At 46.8% G+C, this 15,411-nt stretch overlaps 1 protein-coding gene across 2 annotated transcripts in view; it reads right to left on the reverse strand.

Moving 5' to 3' along the window:
* The window catches only part of LOC139461034 (sulfide:quinone oxidoreductase, mitochondrial-like), a 58,261-nt gene that overhangs the window by 11,005 nt on the left and 31,845 nt on the right, over window positions 1-15,411 (reverse strand). For both annotated transcript variants that reach the window (XM_071242525.1, XM_071242526.1), the window contains exons 2-5: window positions 11,540-11,710; window positions 10,621-10,674; window positions 4,725-4,922; window positions 3,126-3,229 (exon numbers count right to left, since the gene is read on the reverse strand). In XM_071242525.1, coding sequence (XP_071098626.1) covers window positions 3,126-3,229; window positions 4,725-4,922; window positions 10,621-10,674; window positions 11,540-11,710 — 527 coding nt within the window. The remainder of the gene's footprint in view (window positions 1-3,125; window positions 3,230-4,724; window positions 4,923-10,620; window positions 10,675-11,539; window positions 11,711-15,411) is intronic.

The following is a 15,411-nucleotide window of genomic DNA, read 5'->3' on the forward strand; positions in this document are numbered from 1 at the left end:
ATCAACAAACGTTAACGCAGCAAACAGTAATATTCCAGCTATAAGATGACGGGCAGCCTGTAAATATGTATTTTGTATGAGTAAATATGAGCATTTCTGATTAAATGCAATGTGTTTTAAATTACCTAACACTACACCTATAGCACTGAGAAGTGTCAGGTAAGGTAAAACGTGAGCATTTCGGATTAAATGTAATGTTTTTATACCTACCTGACGCAACACAGTGCTATAGGTGTAGCATCAGGTAAAGTAAAACATATCATTTATACTTATCCTGACTCATACTAATTGCTTATCTTTCCTTCCTGAACTGTGTTCCAAGAGAACAGCAAAAACAGCTAACCTGAACGCACCCCTAGAGTGCAGCCACAAAACACACCGGAACCACATGACCAAGCCGGTAACTTGTCACTCTCTCATTCTCTCACCTTATATCCGAAATATTGGGGAAGAGGGGATGGGTGTGTGGGTGCTATAGAGTATGAGTGAGGATAATCATAAATGATGTTTTACCTCATCCTGACTAATACTAATAGCTTGGATCCCGGTAGGTGGTGGGTTCCAGCTGTGTGCCCCATTTAGATCCTTGGAAACATGCTACTCTTAATTCTCCTTTAAATCCATGCGGGGTACCACATCCTTCTTGTGAAAGAGGAGTAAATCTTATACATTTCGTGAATTTAGTTAAGTCCCCTAAGGAAAATAATTTTTTCTGCTTACTTTAAACGATACTGATGTTAAAAAAGGGTCATAAACTTATACCAATCCTTTTCACTTGTGCTCTGACTTACGTAGTAAAACAGAGGAACATCGACTCTCGGTCAGCAAGTCTGCGTGATAGACCTTCCTACAAGTACTCTTCTAGTATGCACCGTCAGTTGTTGTGTATTTACTATTGGTCCAAATTGATGAATGCCAGAAACATCTTGAGTGGAGACATCTCTGAGACAATGATTACCAAAGTCAGAGTCTGATCTCCCAAAACACCCTCCCATAATCGTTGGGATGGAGCAGTTTCCCTGAAGCACTAGGGTAGAGCTATATATATAGTTCTCACCTTGTAAGGCTTGGATGTTGATGGTGGATCCAGTCCTGCTGCCTGTGTAGGCTCTGAGGATAACTGCTCTCATCCAGAAGGAAAAGGTTGTTCTGGAGACTTCTGCTGAAATATTCCAGGAGAACAGAATGAACAGTCTTCTCTGCCTTTGTCAACTGGCTCCTGTCCTCTGTAGGTAGATACGTAATGCACGAATTGGGCATAAATGAAAAATCCTCAGGATCCTCTGATCCCAGGAAGAATGAGAGTGGAGGGATGTGAAACTGTTAACCTCGTAGCTGATTCTTGGCGATGAAATCACATGTATTTCTGACATCCTGGCTACCGTGGCTAAAGCCAGTAGAACTAACGTCTCCTGGGTCACACGTTCGAAAGCAGCTTGTTGTAGAAGTTCATAAGCATCACTGGTGAGATGGTTAAGCACCATATTCAGATTCCAGGCTGGGGCTCTGAATTTCTTATGTTAATCCTCAAGCCTGTATGATCTCAGTAAGGCTGTCAATTCTGGAACCTTGGTGAGCTTGATTCTGTTACCCATGGTCAAAAGGGGGATGCTAGCTGCTAGGTTGAACCTAAAGCTCAACCCAAGAGATTCCGTGTACGTCTAAGGTACCACAGGAATTCTATAACTTGTGGTGAAGTGGCTTTATCTGCTGTGAACCTCTTGGATCTCGCAAACTGGTCAAACCTTTTCCACTTATAGTCAGATAGACTTCTAGTAGATCTATGAAAGCCCAGGGATACTGCCTTGGCTGCTCTGGTTTGGAGAGGTTGAACGTGATATGTTCCAAACGTAAAGTTCATACAGATCTGGTCTTTAAAGACCTTGCTTGGTGTGTGGATGTATTAGGAGGTTTGGCCAGTTTGGCCAGTTTAGGGTTGGTTTCCCTGCCAATGGTTTTTGCCAGCCAGTAAGGTGCCAGTAAAAGCAGTAGTAGGTACTTTGTGCACATGATCTTCTGTACAATCAGGTGTATGAGTGCTGGCAGTGGGATCGCATGCTATCTGTCTGTTGAATCTGGTTGCAAATATATCCACCAAGTAGTTGACATGGGAGATTGTGTTTGCCTGCATCGGCATTCATGAGCTCCCCAGCTGAATGTTGAGACATCGATATAACAGTTGTTGAAAATTTTATTAAGCCAAAATTGCATCTGGTTGAATATATAATTCTTTGGTCTGAATTATCATATGAAGTAGATCATGAGGAAGCATGCCAGCATTACCAGAAAACTGTGTCTCTAAGGGACGTGGAGATCATTGGGAGCATATGCCAAATCAATGTGTCTCTTTTCACCAATTCCCAGTCATCAAAAGTGACGGATGACTTGTCCTTCAGGATTGATCATCGCTATGCCGACATGGTGTTCTGGTGAAGAGACGATGGATTCCAGCCCGTGGGTGTCATATAAGCGCTCCTGTTCATGCCTCGGTGTGAATTACTCATTTGAGGTCTATTGAAGTTAGTGATTTGGTCACATTGATGTTTATAGCTTCAGGCATCTGATTATCCCGTTGCAACATTACGTGCAAGTAATCATGCAAACCAATCTGTTAAAAGGCACTGATTGCAGAATAGCTGAGTTGTTTACAGTTTTACAGTCAGCGAAATCTTGACACCTGACACGTAAATTATCTTGCGCAGGAATACAGTAAAATAAATAATCGTTACATATGTTGAATAGAGTTAGAAGAATGTAATCTGAGCCAAACTATTTATGGAAATGGTTAATTTTGATAGGATGGCCCAAATTACAGAGCTCAGGAAACTTTCCAAACTACTTAGTCGGCATGGAAATAAGAGAGTGACAAGAAACCTCATTTGAGCAGATACTAGTACCTGGATATCTGCGGCACATAAATGTATAACATAATAATAATGGTTCCGGCTCAAGGGGTGTGTTTGGGTGAGCTGTTTTTTCTGCATTCTAGGAACACAGTTTGGGAAGTTACCACTTCCTTTCATGCCATCCACATGACATGAATCAATGACATGAATCAATGACATGACACACCAGAGCTGAGAACTGTAACCACGCCAACATATCCCACTGTTTGTAACTTGTACCTGTCTTTCACTATATCCAACAGTCTTTCTGCATATTTCTTCACCCCAAATATGACCCCGAGGGAGGTGTTAAAGATGATGTTTGTGTTGTCCCTCTTGCCTGCCTGCAACAACATCAGTATGAAGTCATTACATTAATCAGGGTGTGGTTCAATCACATTTTATTGGAAAATAGGGATGGGTGGGAAGATGGATAGATGTGTGTGTGTGGGGGGGGGGGGGTAGGTAGGTAGGCTGACTTTAATATTTCATTTATTTTTCAAACCTGTTTCAGTGATATGATATACAGTCACACACCATTGTTGCGAACTTGAAGGGACCAACCTAAATACTCCAAGTAATGCAAGGTTCAACACAACCCAAACTAAACAAGGAATATGCAGGGACCAAGCTCTGAAAGGAGCAAACTGTGTTTGACTGTATCTGCAGTACAGCACTCTCACTCACAAGCTCAACAGTCCATGCGGCTGTAACACTGGATGAATATATTAACTACAACAGAAAGCTGTCTCCCCTTACAAGACATTCTGCCATGACTTGAGTAAATACTTGATTCTGATTAACCAAAGTCAAACAGGGGTATATAATCACATTATAAAGGGTTATGATTTTCGGTTGAACAATCATACACATGCCAATGCATTTGATTTTAAATTTAACTTCAGAGCGAGTATATATAAATCTGGTAAACTACTTCTAATTTCAAAGGGGTGGTGGGGTAGCCTTAGTGGTAAAAGCGTTGGCTCAATATGCCGAAGACCGGGGTTTGATTCCCCACATGCACACAATCTGTGTGATATTGCTGGAATATTGCTAAAAGCAGCGTAATACCATACTCACTCACTCACTCACTCACTAACTCTTATTTGAAAACACAGCAGGTTATCTCCTAATTTGGCACATAGGTTTTCAAGTGTGCCACAGGGCCCTGATAATAGGGTTTAGGTGCCAACCACTAGATTACTTGGTGATAAAACAAGATTAGATTATTGGTAGTTTCGTTCACAAAGCGTGTCCATCATTTACCATGTGTACCTGTGAGATAGATGTGTACATTCCCACTTGCTTCACATAAAAGCAAACCTCATATGGCAGATCTACTCTTGTTTAAACAATGTCATTTCTAAATGTACCCTAAGGCACCAGGAATTAATATTTTAACCATGCCATCCCCACTTTAAGTCAAGGAATTTGGAACCCTGCTTACGGAAAACATTTGAAACATTCCAGACAACTGCTGCAAAGGATTTGGTTGTTGCATGTGACTTGCTGATAACCAGTAGAGGTAAGACAAATACTGAATTCAACAACTGCTAATGTCATACATAGACTCAGTCTGAGATATTATGTGCTTGCATCATAAAATAAAGAAAACATATTTTGTGATAGATTGATGACAAGCTCATTTAAAAAACCTTTTAATGAAATCTGAATATTACAATGTATGAGTATTCTACAACAGCTGAATTTCAACTAAAATAAAACTACTCACAACAAATTTCAACTTTGTGAGGTTTGGTTATTTAGTAAATGTATATACTTTGAAATAAAAAAATCTTTAAAAGAAAAAGAATATTAGTGTTCTTGTTTGTGTGTTACCTTCCTGAGGTAGTGGTCTGCTAGATACATGATCTTCTGGGGCGCCCCTGCACACTTGACGGGCGTGTTGGGGAAGGTGAAGATGGCGTTGCCCTGCTGCAGCGCCTCCAGGGCCGGGAATGTCTGCGTCACCGTCTCTGACCAGTAGTTGGAGCACACTGATTGATCCACCGTAAACGCTTCAGGTAACCCTTTAATCTGCAACATTGACAGGGCTACAACACCGACTGGGTACAACACCGACTGGGTACAACACCGACTGGGCTACAACACCGACTGGGTACAACACCGACTGGGCTACAACACTGACAGGGCTACAACACGGACTGGGTACAACACGGACTGGGTACAACACTGACAGGGCTACAACACGGACTGGGTACAACACTGACTGGGCTACAACACGGACTGGGTACAACACGGACTGGGTACAACACTGACAGGGCTACAACACGGACTGGGTACAACACGACTGGGTACAACACCGACTGGGTACAACACCGACTGGGTACAACACGACTGGGTATAACACAGACTGGGTACAACACCGACTTGGTACAACACGACTGGGTACAACACAGACTGGGTACAACACAGACTGGGTACAACACGACTGGGTACAACACAGACTGGGTACAACACGGACTGGGTACAACACCGACTGGGTACAACACGGACTGGGTACAACACAGACTGGGTACAACACCGACTGGGTACAACACCGACTGGGTACAACACAGACTGGGTACAACACTGACTGGGTACAACACCGACTGGGTACAACACAGACTAGGTACAACACCGACTGGCTACAACACGGACTGGGCTACAACACTGACAGGGCTACAACACGGACTGGGTACAACACGGACTGGGTACAACACTGACAGGGCTACAACACGGACTGGGTACAACACTGACTGGGCTACAACACGGACTGGGTACAACACGGACTGGGTACAACACTGACAGGGCTACAACACGGACTGGGTACAACACTGACTGGGCTACAACACGGACTGGGTACAACACTGACAGGGCTACAACACGGACTGGGTACAACACTGACAGGGCTACAACACGGACTGGGTACAACACCGACTGGCTACAACACGGACTGGGCTACAACACTGACAGGGCTACAACACGGACTGGGTACAACACGGACTGGGTACAACACTGACAGGGCTACAACACGGACTGGGTACAACACTGACTGGGCTACAACACGGACTGGGTACAACACGGACTGGGTACAACACTGACAGGGCTACAACACGGACTGGGTACAACACTGACTGGGCTACAACACGGACTGGGTACAACACTGACAGGGCTACAACACGGACTGGGTACAACACTGACAGGGCCACAACACGGACTGGGTACAACACTGACAGGGCTACAACACGGACTGGGTACAACACTGACTGGGTACAACACTGACAGGGCTACAACACGGACTGGGTACAACACGGACTGGGTACAACACTGACAGGGCTACAACACGGACTGGGTACAACACTGACTGGGCTACAACACGGACTGGGTACAAACGGGCTGGGTACAACACTGACAGGGCTACAACACCGACTGGGTACAACACAGACTGGGTACAACACTGACTGGGGTACAACTGGGCTACAACACGGACTGGGTACAACACTGACAGGGCTACAACACCGACTGGGTACAACACTGACTGGGTACAACACTGACTGGGGTACAACTGGGCTACAACACTGACTGGGTACAACACTGACTGGGCTACAACACCCTCTCTGATTGGTAAAGCAGAGCGCCATATAGCCAAATGTGTTGTAAACAGTCATGTTGTAAACAGTCATCAAACTTCTCAAAAAGTATGTTTTTTGTCTGATTATGGCCTAGAAATTGACAAATGTGGCATGGTCCCATTGACGTGAATTATCTGACACCTAAATTTAATTACTTGTACAAACATATATATTTGTAACAACAAGTTATTGCCAAAATGCTTGATTTGTCATTTGATCTTAGTGAAAGTTATCTTCATGGACATAGGCCTAGCTAGCTGTATAAAAATACAGGCCTATATGCTGTGCCCGTCCTGTGGAACAAGCAGTAGGCTGGCAACAGTTATTGTGGCCAAGGTGATTCTAAACTAGTCACTGACTGATCCCTGGGCCCTACTGTTAATCCCATGGCCCTCCTGTTGATCCAAGGGCTTTTCTGTTGATCCCTGGGCCCTACTGTTGATCCAAGGGCTTTTCTGTTGATCCCTGGGCCCTACTGTTGATCCCTGGGACCTACTGATGAGACCTGGGTCCTACTGATGAGACCTGGGCCCTACTGTTGATCCCCATGCCCTACTGTTGATCCAAGGGCTTTTCTGTTGATCCCTGGGCCCTACTGTTGATCCAAGGGCTTTTCTGTTGATCCCTGGGCCCTACTGTTGATCCCTGGGACCTACTGTTGATCCCCGGACCCTACTGTTGATCCCTGGGCCCTACTGTTGATCCTTGGGCCCTACTGTTGATCCCCGGGCCCTAGTGTTCATCCCCGGGCCCTACTGTTGATCCCTGGGCCCTACTGTTGATCCCTGGGCCCTACTGTTGATCCCTGGGCCCTACTGTTGATCCCCGGGCCCTACTGTTGAACCCCGGGCCCTACTGTTGATCCCCGGGCCCTACTGTTGATCCCCGGGCCCTACTGTTGATCCCCGGGCCCTAGTGTTGATCCCCGGGCCCTAGTGTTGATCCCTGGGCCCTAGTGTTGATCCCTGGGCCATACTGTTGATCCCCGGGCCCTAGTGTTGATCCCCGGGCCCTAGTGTTGATCCCCTGGCCATAGTGTTGATCCCTGGGCCCTACTGTTGATCCCTGGGCCCTAGTGTTGATCCCCGGGCCCTACTGTTGATCCCCGGGCCCTACTGTTGATCCCCGGGCCCTACTGTTGATCCCCGGGCCCTAGTGTTGATCCCTGGGCCCTACTGTTGATACCTGGGCCCTACTGTTGATCCCCCGGCCCTAGTGTTGATCCCCGGGCCCTACTGTTAATCCCCGGGCCCTACTGTTCATCCCTGGGCCCTACTGTTCATCCCTGGGCCCTACTGTTGATCCCGGGCTCTACTGTTGATCCCCGCGCCCTACTGTTGATCCCAGGGCCCTACTGTTGATCCAGGGCTCTACTGTTGATCCTGGGTCCTACTGTTGATCCTGGACCCTACTGTTAATCCCTGGGCCCTACTGTTGATCCCCAGGCCCTACTGTTGATCCCGGGCTCTACTGTTGATCCCCGCGCCCTACTGTTGATCCCCGGGCCCTACTGTTGATCCAGGGCTCTACTGTTGATCCTGGGCCCTACTGTTGATCCTGGACCCTACTGTTGATCCCAGGCTCTACTGTTGATCCCTGGGCCCTACTGTTGATCCCTTGGCCCTACTGTTGATCCCCGGACCCTACTGTTGATCCCAGGCCCTTCTCTTGATCCCCAGGCCCTATAGTTGATCCCAAGGCCCTTCATTGATCCCTGGGCCCTACTGTTGATCCCATGGCCCTTCATTGATCCCTGGGCCCTACTGTTGATCCCTGGGCCCTACTGTTGATCCCCAGGCCCTAGTGTTGATCCCTGGGCCCTACTGTTGATCCCCGGGCCCTACTGTTGATCCCCGGGCCCTACTGTTGATCCCCGGGCCATACTGTTGATCCCTGGGCCCTACTGTTGATCCCCGGGCCCTAGTGTTGATCCCTGGGCCCTACTGTTGATCCCCGGGCCCTAGTGTTGATCCCTGGGCCCTACTGTTGATCCCCGGGCCCTACTGTTGATCCCCGGGCCCTACTGTTGATGCCTGGGCCCTACTGTTGATCCCTGGGCCCTACTGTTGATCCCTGGGCCCTACTGTTGATCCCTGGGCCCTACTGTTGATCCCCGGGCCCTAGTGTTCATCCCTGGGCCCTACTGTTGATCCCTGGGCCCTACTGTTGATCCCTGGGCCCTAATGTTGATCCCCGGGCCCTTCTGTTGATCCCTGGGTCCTACTGTTGATCCCTGGGTCCTACTGTTGATCCCAGGCCCTACTGTTGATCCCTGGGTCCTACTGTTGATCCCAGGCCCTACTGTTGATCCCCGGGCCCTACTGTTGATCCCCGGGCCCTACTGTTGATCCCCGGGCCCTACTGTTGATCCCCGGGCCCTAGTGTTGATCCCCGGGCCCTAGTGTTGATCCCTGGGCCATACTGTTGATCCCTGGGTCCTACTGTTGATCCCAGGCCCTACTGTTGATCCCTGGGTCCTACTGTTGAACCCCGGGCCCTACTGTTGATCCCCGGGCCCTACTGTTGATCCCCGGGCCCTACTGTTGATCCCCGGGCCCTAGTGTTGATCCCCGGGCCCTAGTGTTGATCCCTGGGCCCTAGTGTTGATCCCTGGGCCATACTGTTGATCCCCGGGCCCTAGTGTTGATCCCCGGGCCCTAGTGTTGATCCCCTGGCCATAGTGTTGATCCCTGGGCCCTACTGTTGATCCCTGGGCCCTAGTGTTGATCCCCGGGCCCTACTGTTGATCCCCGGGCCCTACTGTTGATCCCCGGGCCCTACTGTTGATCCCCGGGCCCTACTGTTGATCCCCGGGCCCTAGTGTTGATCCCTGGGCCCTACTGTTGATACCTGGGCCCTACTGTTGATCCCCCGGCCCTAGTGTTGATCCCCGGGCCCTACTGTTAATCCCCGGGCCCTACTGTTCATCCCTGGGCCCTACTGTTCATCCCTGGGCCCTACTGTTGATCCCGGGCTCTACTGTTGATCCCCGCGCCCTACTGTTGATCCCAGGGCCCTACTGTTGATCCAGGGCTCTACTGTTGATCCTGGGTCCTACTGTTGATCCTGGACCCTACTGTTAATCCCTGGGCCCTACTGTTGATCCCCAGGCCCTACTGTTGATCCCGGGCTCTACTGTTGATCCCCGCGCCCTACTGTTGATCCCCGGGCCCTACTGTTGATCCAGGGCTCTACTGTTGATCCTGGGCCCTACTGTTGATCCTGGACCCTACTGTTGATCCCAGGCTCTACTGTTGATCCCTGGGCCCTACTGTTGATCCCTTGGCCCTACTGTTGATCCCCGGACCCTACTGTTGATCCCAGGCCCTTCTCTTGATCCCCAGGCCCTATAGTTGATCCCAAGGCCCTTCATTGATCCCTGGGCCCTACTGTTGATCCCATGGCCCTTCATTGATCCCTGGGCCCTACTGTTGATCCCTGGGCCCTACTGTTGATCCCCAGGCCCTAGTGTTGATCCCTGGGCCCTACTGTTGATCCCCGGGCCCTACTGTTGATCCCCGGGCCCTACTGTTGATCCCCGGGCCATACTGTTGATCCCTGGGCCCTACTGTTGATCCCCGGGCCCTAGTGTTGATCCCTGGGCCCTACTGTTGATCCCCGGGCCCTACTGTTGATCCCCGGGCCCTACTGTTGATGCCTGGGCCCTACTGTTGATCCCTGGGCCCTACTGTTGATCCCTGGGCCCTACTGTTGATCCCTGGGCCCTACTGTTGATCCCCGGGCCCTAGTGTTCATCCCTGGGCCCTACTGTTGATCCCTGGGCCCTACTGTTGATCCCTGGGCCCTAATGTTGATCCCCGGGCCCTTCTGTTGATCCCTGGGTCCTACTGTTGATCCCTGGGTCCTACTGTTGATCCCAGGCCCTACTGTTGATCCCTGGGTCCTACTGTAGATCCCAGGCCCTACTGTTGATCCCTGGGTCCTACTGTTGATCCCCGGACCCTACTGTTGATTCCTGGTTCCTACTGTTGATCCCGGGCCCTACTGTTTATCAGAAGGCCCTACAGTTGATCCCAAGGCCCTTCGTTGATCCCAGGGCCTTCTGTTGATCCCTGGACCCTCATTTGATGGACACTTACCTGACTATAGTTGAGTTGCATGCCCATTGCAACCACCAGGAAGTCATAGCCTATCTGGAAACACCATCAATATCAGAATACATCATCATGAGGATCAAGGCAAATACAGAGTCACCATCCAAAACAGTGAATTAAAGAAACTTGGTGAATTAAGAAACTAATTTCACTTAAGATAAAAAAGAAACTTGCATGCTAAGTTTCAACTTCATCAGTCAAGCAGTATTAGAGAATTGTTTGATAGGCATTTCTTAGAAGATGATGACAAATTACACACAAAAATTATGGATAACAACTTTTTTAGTATACCGTATATGTCCGCAGATAAGCCAAATTTTGAGGACCAGAAAAACGATTCTGTAGAAAGGGGTCGGCTTATCAACAGGATACACTTTCATGATAGTATTTTTCAGATCATGATCTGTCAGAAACATAGCCTGAATGACGGTCCGATAGATCACAGCTTCCCGAAAGTTTGGAAGTTGCCACGACTAGAGCCATTATTGTTATAAATTATCAACAAAGTTATTATTATACACCAATGTTGTCATTATCAAAAAAATGTTATGCATGTTACTACTTAAAATAATAAGTTTTCAATCAAATGTTCAAAGTTTATCGTTCTTCATAAACTCCACAATCTTTACATGTTTTTTTGCCTTTCACTTCCTGGTTCAGCTTATCTGCGGGTCATATCATTTTCTTTCGAATTTCAATGGTCAAGTTAATACCTCGGCTTATCTACGGGGTCAGCTTATCTGCTGTCATATATGGTACAGTAAAGGCAATGTTTTGGTAAAGATTCTTATACTGCTGTGAAACAAATCCCGCTTGTCAATGGTTGTCTTTACAGTATAATAAATAAATTATGGACTAAAGTTTGCATTACATAACCATGACAACAGGAGGTGAAGTGACGTACCTGTTCCCCGCTTCCTGTGGTCACTGTGCAGCGGTCAGGGTCAAATGACACAGCTTGATCCTTGATCCAGTCACAGCCGCGGGGCAGGACAGACTGCATGGGTCGCCCTGAGGCCTGCAGAGTCTTGATCCCCGCCCCCACCAGCGTCCACATGGGCTGGTAGAAGTGCATCTGCCATACACAAGAGAACAGTTGACACCAACACTTCCTGCCAAAGTCAAAGTACACTTGGGGGACATGTTAAACATAACTCCATGACAGTATAGCTCACTGGAATGATACATTCAAATAAGACAGTGACGAGTTGTTCCAAGGGGCTTGCTGCAACAAATACAACTGTGGATAAAAGTAGACAACAGGTTGCGTGGCTCACCTGCCAAGCTGAGGCAAATGGGACTCCAACCAGGAAGTGACTACAGGGGTGGTCCCCATTCTGTACCCTGTACGTGATCCATAGATGTGTATTACTACTGACCCCAACCATGAAGTGACTACAGGGGTGGTCCCCATTCTGTACCCTGTACGTGATCCATGCATGTGTATTACTACTGACTCCAACCAGGAAGTGACTACAGGGGTGGTCCCCATTCTGTACCCTGTACATGATCCATGCATGTGTATTACTACTGACTCCAACCAGGAAGTGACTACAGGGGTGGTCCCTATTCTGTACCCTGTACGTGATCCACAGATGTGTATTACTACTGACTCCAACCAGGAAGTGACTACTGGGGTGGTCCCCATTCTGTATCCTGTACGTGATCCATGCATGTGTATTACCACTGACTCCAACCAGGAAGTGACTACAGGGGTGGTCCCCATTCTGTATCCCGTACGTGATCTATGGATGTGTATTACTACTGACTCCAACCAGGAAGTGACTACTGGGGTGGTCCCCATTCTGTTCCCCAGTACGTGATCCATAGATGTGTATTACCACTGACTCCAACCAGGAAGTGACTACAGGGATAGTCCCAATTCTGTACCCTATACGTGATCCATAGATGTGTATTAATACTGACTCCAACCAGGAAGTGACTACTGGGGTGGTCCCCATTCTGTTCCCTGTATGTGATCCATAGATGTGTTTTAATACTGACTCCAACCAGGAAGTGACTGCTGGGGTGGTCCCCATTCTGTACCCTGTACGTGATCCATAGATGTGTATTACTACTGACTCCAACCAGGAAGTGACTACAGGGGTGGTCCCCATTCTGTACCCTGTACGTGATCTATGGATGTGTATTACTACTGACTCCAACCAGGAAGTGACTACTGGGGTGGTCCCCATTCTGTACCCTGTACGTGATCCATAGATGTGTATTACTACTGACTCCAACCAGGAAGTGACTACAGGGGTGGTCCCCATTCTGTACCCTGTACGTGATCTATGGATGTGTATTACTACTGACTCCAACCAGGAAGTGACTACAGGGGTGGTCCCCATTCTGTACCCTGTACGTGATCTATGGATGTGTATTACTACTGACTCCAACCAGGAAGTGACTACTGGGATAGTCCCTGTGATTACAACATGAAGTTCCAAACAATCTTGTTTTTTTATTCTTTCTTATTCTTGTGTCTCAACTCTCATGTACAAACATTAGATTAACTGTAACAAATAGAAAGGATTTCATTGAGTATATGGCTTTTGAATTTCCTAAATTTACACATTAACTTCCTAATACAGCAGTAATATTAGGTTGGGCTAGTTTACTTTACAAAGACATGAACATTTAACAATAAGGTGTACAACACAAACCTGGAAATTGCACTAGTACATAATAGTCCAATAAATGTACAGAAACAATGCCTTAACTGCACTAAATACACAGGAAGCTTAATATTCCAAATACCTTTCATAACTTTAGGCCATGAGAATATTTATGAACAAAGTTGAAGTCTAGGGTGTATTTCCATGAGCCAAGTCTAAACCAGCCACAAACCCTCAATTATGAAGAATTAAGATACTGTGCATGGTAGAAATTAAGAAGATGCATTTATAAACAAATTCCTATTTATTAATTTTCAAATGAGTGACTAAATGTGCCTTACCATTACTTTAGACTTCACTGGCTCCTAGCATGACTTCCTCATGCATGCTGCTTAAAGCACATGGTGACATGACCACACCAATCTGTGCTTATCTCCCTTCTTATTAAGGTTGATGTAAAATTGGCACATCATCAAAAAATGAAACATAACATTCAAACCCAGGAAATTAAATAAACATCCTAACCATAACAATTATTTAATATTGTATATTGCTATTGTTATATGTAATACATAATTTGTGGAAATTCTAGAAACCAGATTTGATACCTCCTTAACCAACTGTAGTCGACCAGGGGTTATAGTGGGTAAATATATATATTTAATAACGGTATGGGTGGGTTAGTTTAAGGGTGAGTTGAACGTCTGACGTAGTACCTATCTTTGTAGTCCTTGAGTAATGGCTTATGCCCACGCGGGCGTAGTGGCTGGGAGGACGTGACGATGGCACGCTCCTTGCATGCTCGGCTGGGCGGAAGCCATGATTGAGAGAGCCGAGATGTAAGGAGCATGTTCATTGGTTGTGTCCGTTTTCCTGGTCACATGGTCTGCGTGTTGGCTTTATAAGCCTACCCTGGGTAGGGAATCGTCAGTCGTCTCTCACCAGTATCTGGTAAGCACGGTCGACTCCCGCGTCCTGAATCAGGATCATTCATTATTATTTTAGGGCTTTCATTGAGGAGATAGATTAAGATGTATGGGTGGGGGAAAAATAGAGTAGTGATTGAATAGGTTTGTTTATAGACGTTTTACATAGTACAAGTTTAGTTATACGGGTGAATAGGTTTAAGTAGGTAGGGAAGGGGGAAAATTATGTAGGGAATAGATAAGGTTAGGATTTTGCCCTTTTTTGTTTTGTTTGTTAAATAAACTTTAAACATAACTCCGTTCTTTGTGTTTTCTTTGTGATTAGAATTGATAAACCCGACCAGGAGCCTACTAGAATATAGAGACCTAAGACTACTGCCAGAGAGAAGAAGAAACACAACGCAAAATACGGCAGCATATAACATCTGACCTTTGGTCGAATATAGCTATATTTCTACTGTCACTGGGCGCCTTTTACAGGCTTTAGAGGGCGCCTATTACACAACTAAGCTTTCATAATTGATAGAAAATAGAATTAAACATTTTGACCATTACATACCGGTCTCCTCATTGTACAATCAGGGAGTAACAATTACAAAACACAGTACCAAATTGGTCAAAACTTCTCTGAATATTAAACAGTCTATAATGAAAAGACCTGATAACAACATAATTTGTTTGTTTGTTTGTTTGCAATATCGCCGCAATCAGCAATATCCCAGCTATATGACGATGGTCTGTAAAAAATCGAGTCTGGTCCAGACAATCCAGAGATTGACATCATGAACATTGATCCACGCAATCGTGAAATGATGACATGCATCAACAAAGTCAGCGAGACTGACCACCCGATCTCATCAGTCGCCTCTTACAACAAGCAGTTGCATCCCACGGCAAGCATGGGTTGCTGAAGACCAATTCCTACCCGGTTTCCCATGGGTCAAAAATAACATAAACCTTATAAGAGTTATCAACTTCACTCTAAGTAGCCCAAATAAACCTTAAAGGTAACATATTCACATTCTTGCACGATGACTTTCAGAAGTGTTCATTTTGATCCACTCACAATGACACACAATTTGCTTATAGGACGGACAAGCTCTGTAAAAGCTGTCCTCACACGCACGATACGTACAGATCATTTTTTGTCTATCATGATCTCAATGACACGTCCTAGTGACCATGAATTACGAGGAAAACTGTCCGCCAGAAGAACAATGTCTCCAACTTCA

Source organism: Haliotis cracherodii, unplaced genomic scaffold (assembly GCF_022045235.1).
Source record: "Haliotis cracherodii isolate W230 unplaced genomic scaffold, xgHalCrac1.p SCAF_14, whole genome shotgun sequence".
In the NCBI taxonomy this organism is placed as follows: Eukaryota; Metazoa; Mollusca; class Gastropoda; order Lepetellida; family Haliotidae; genus Haliotis; species Haliotis cracherodii.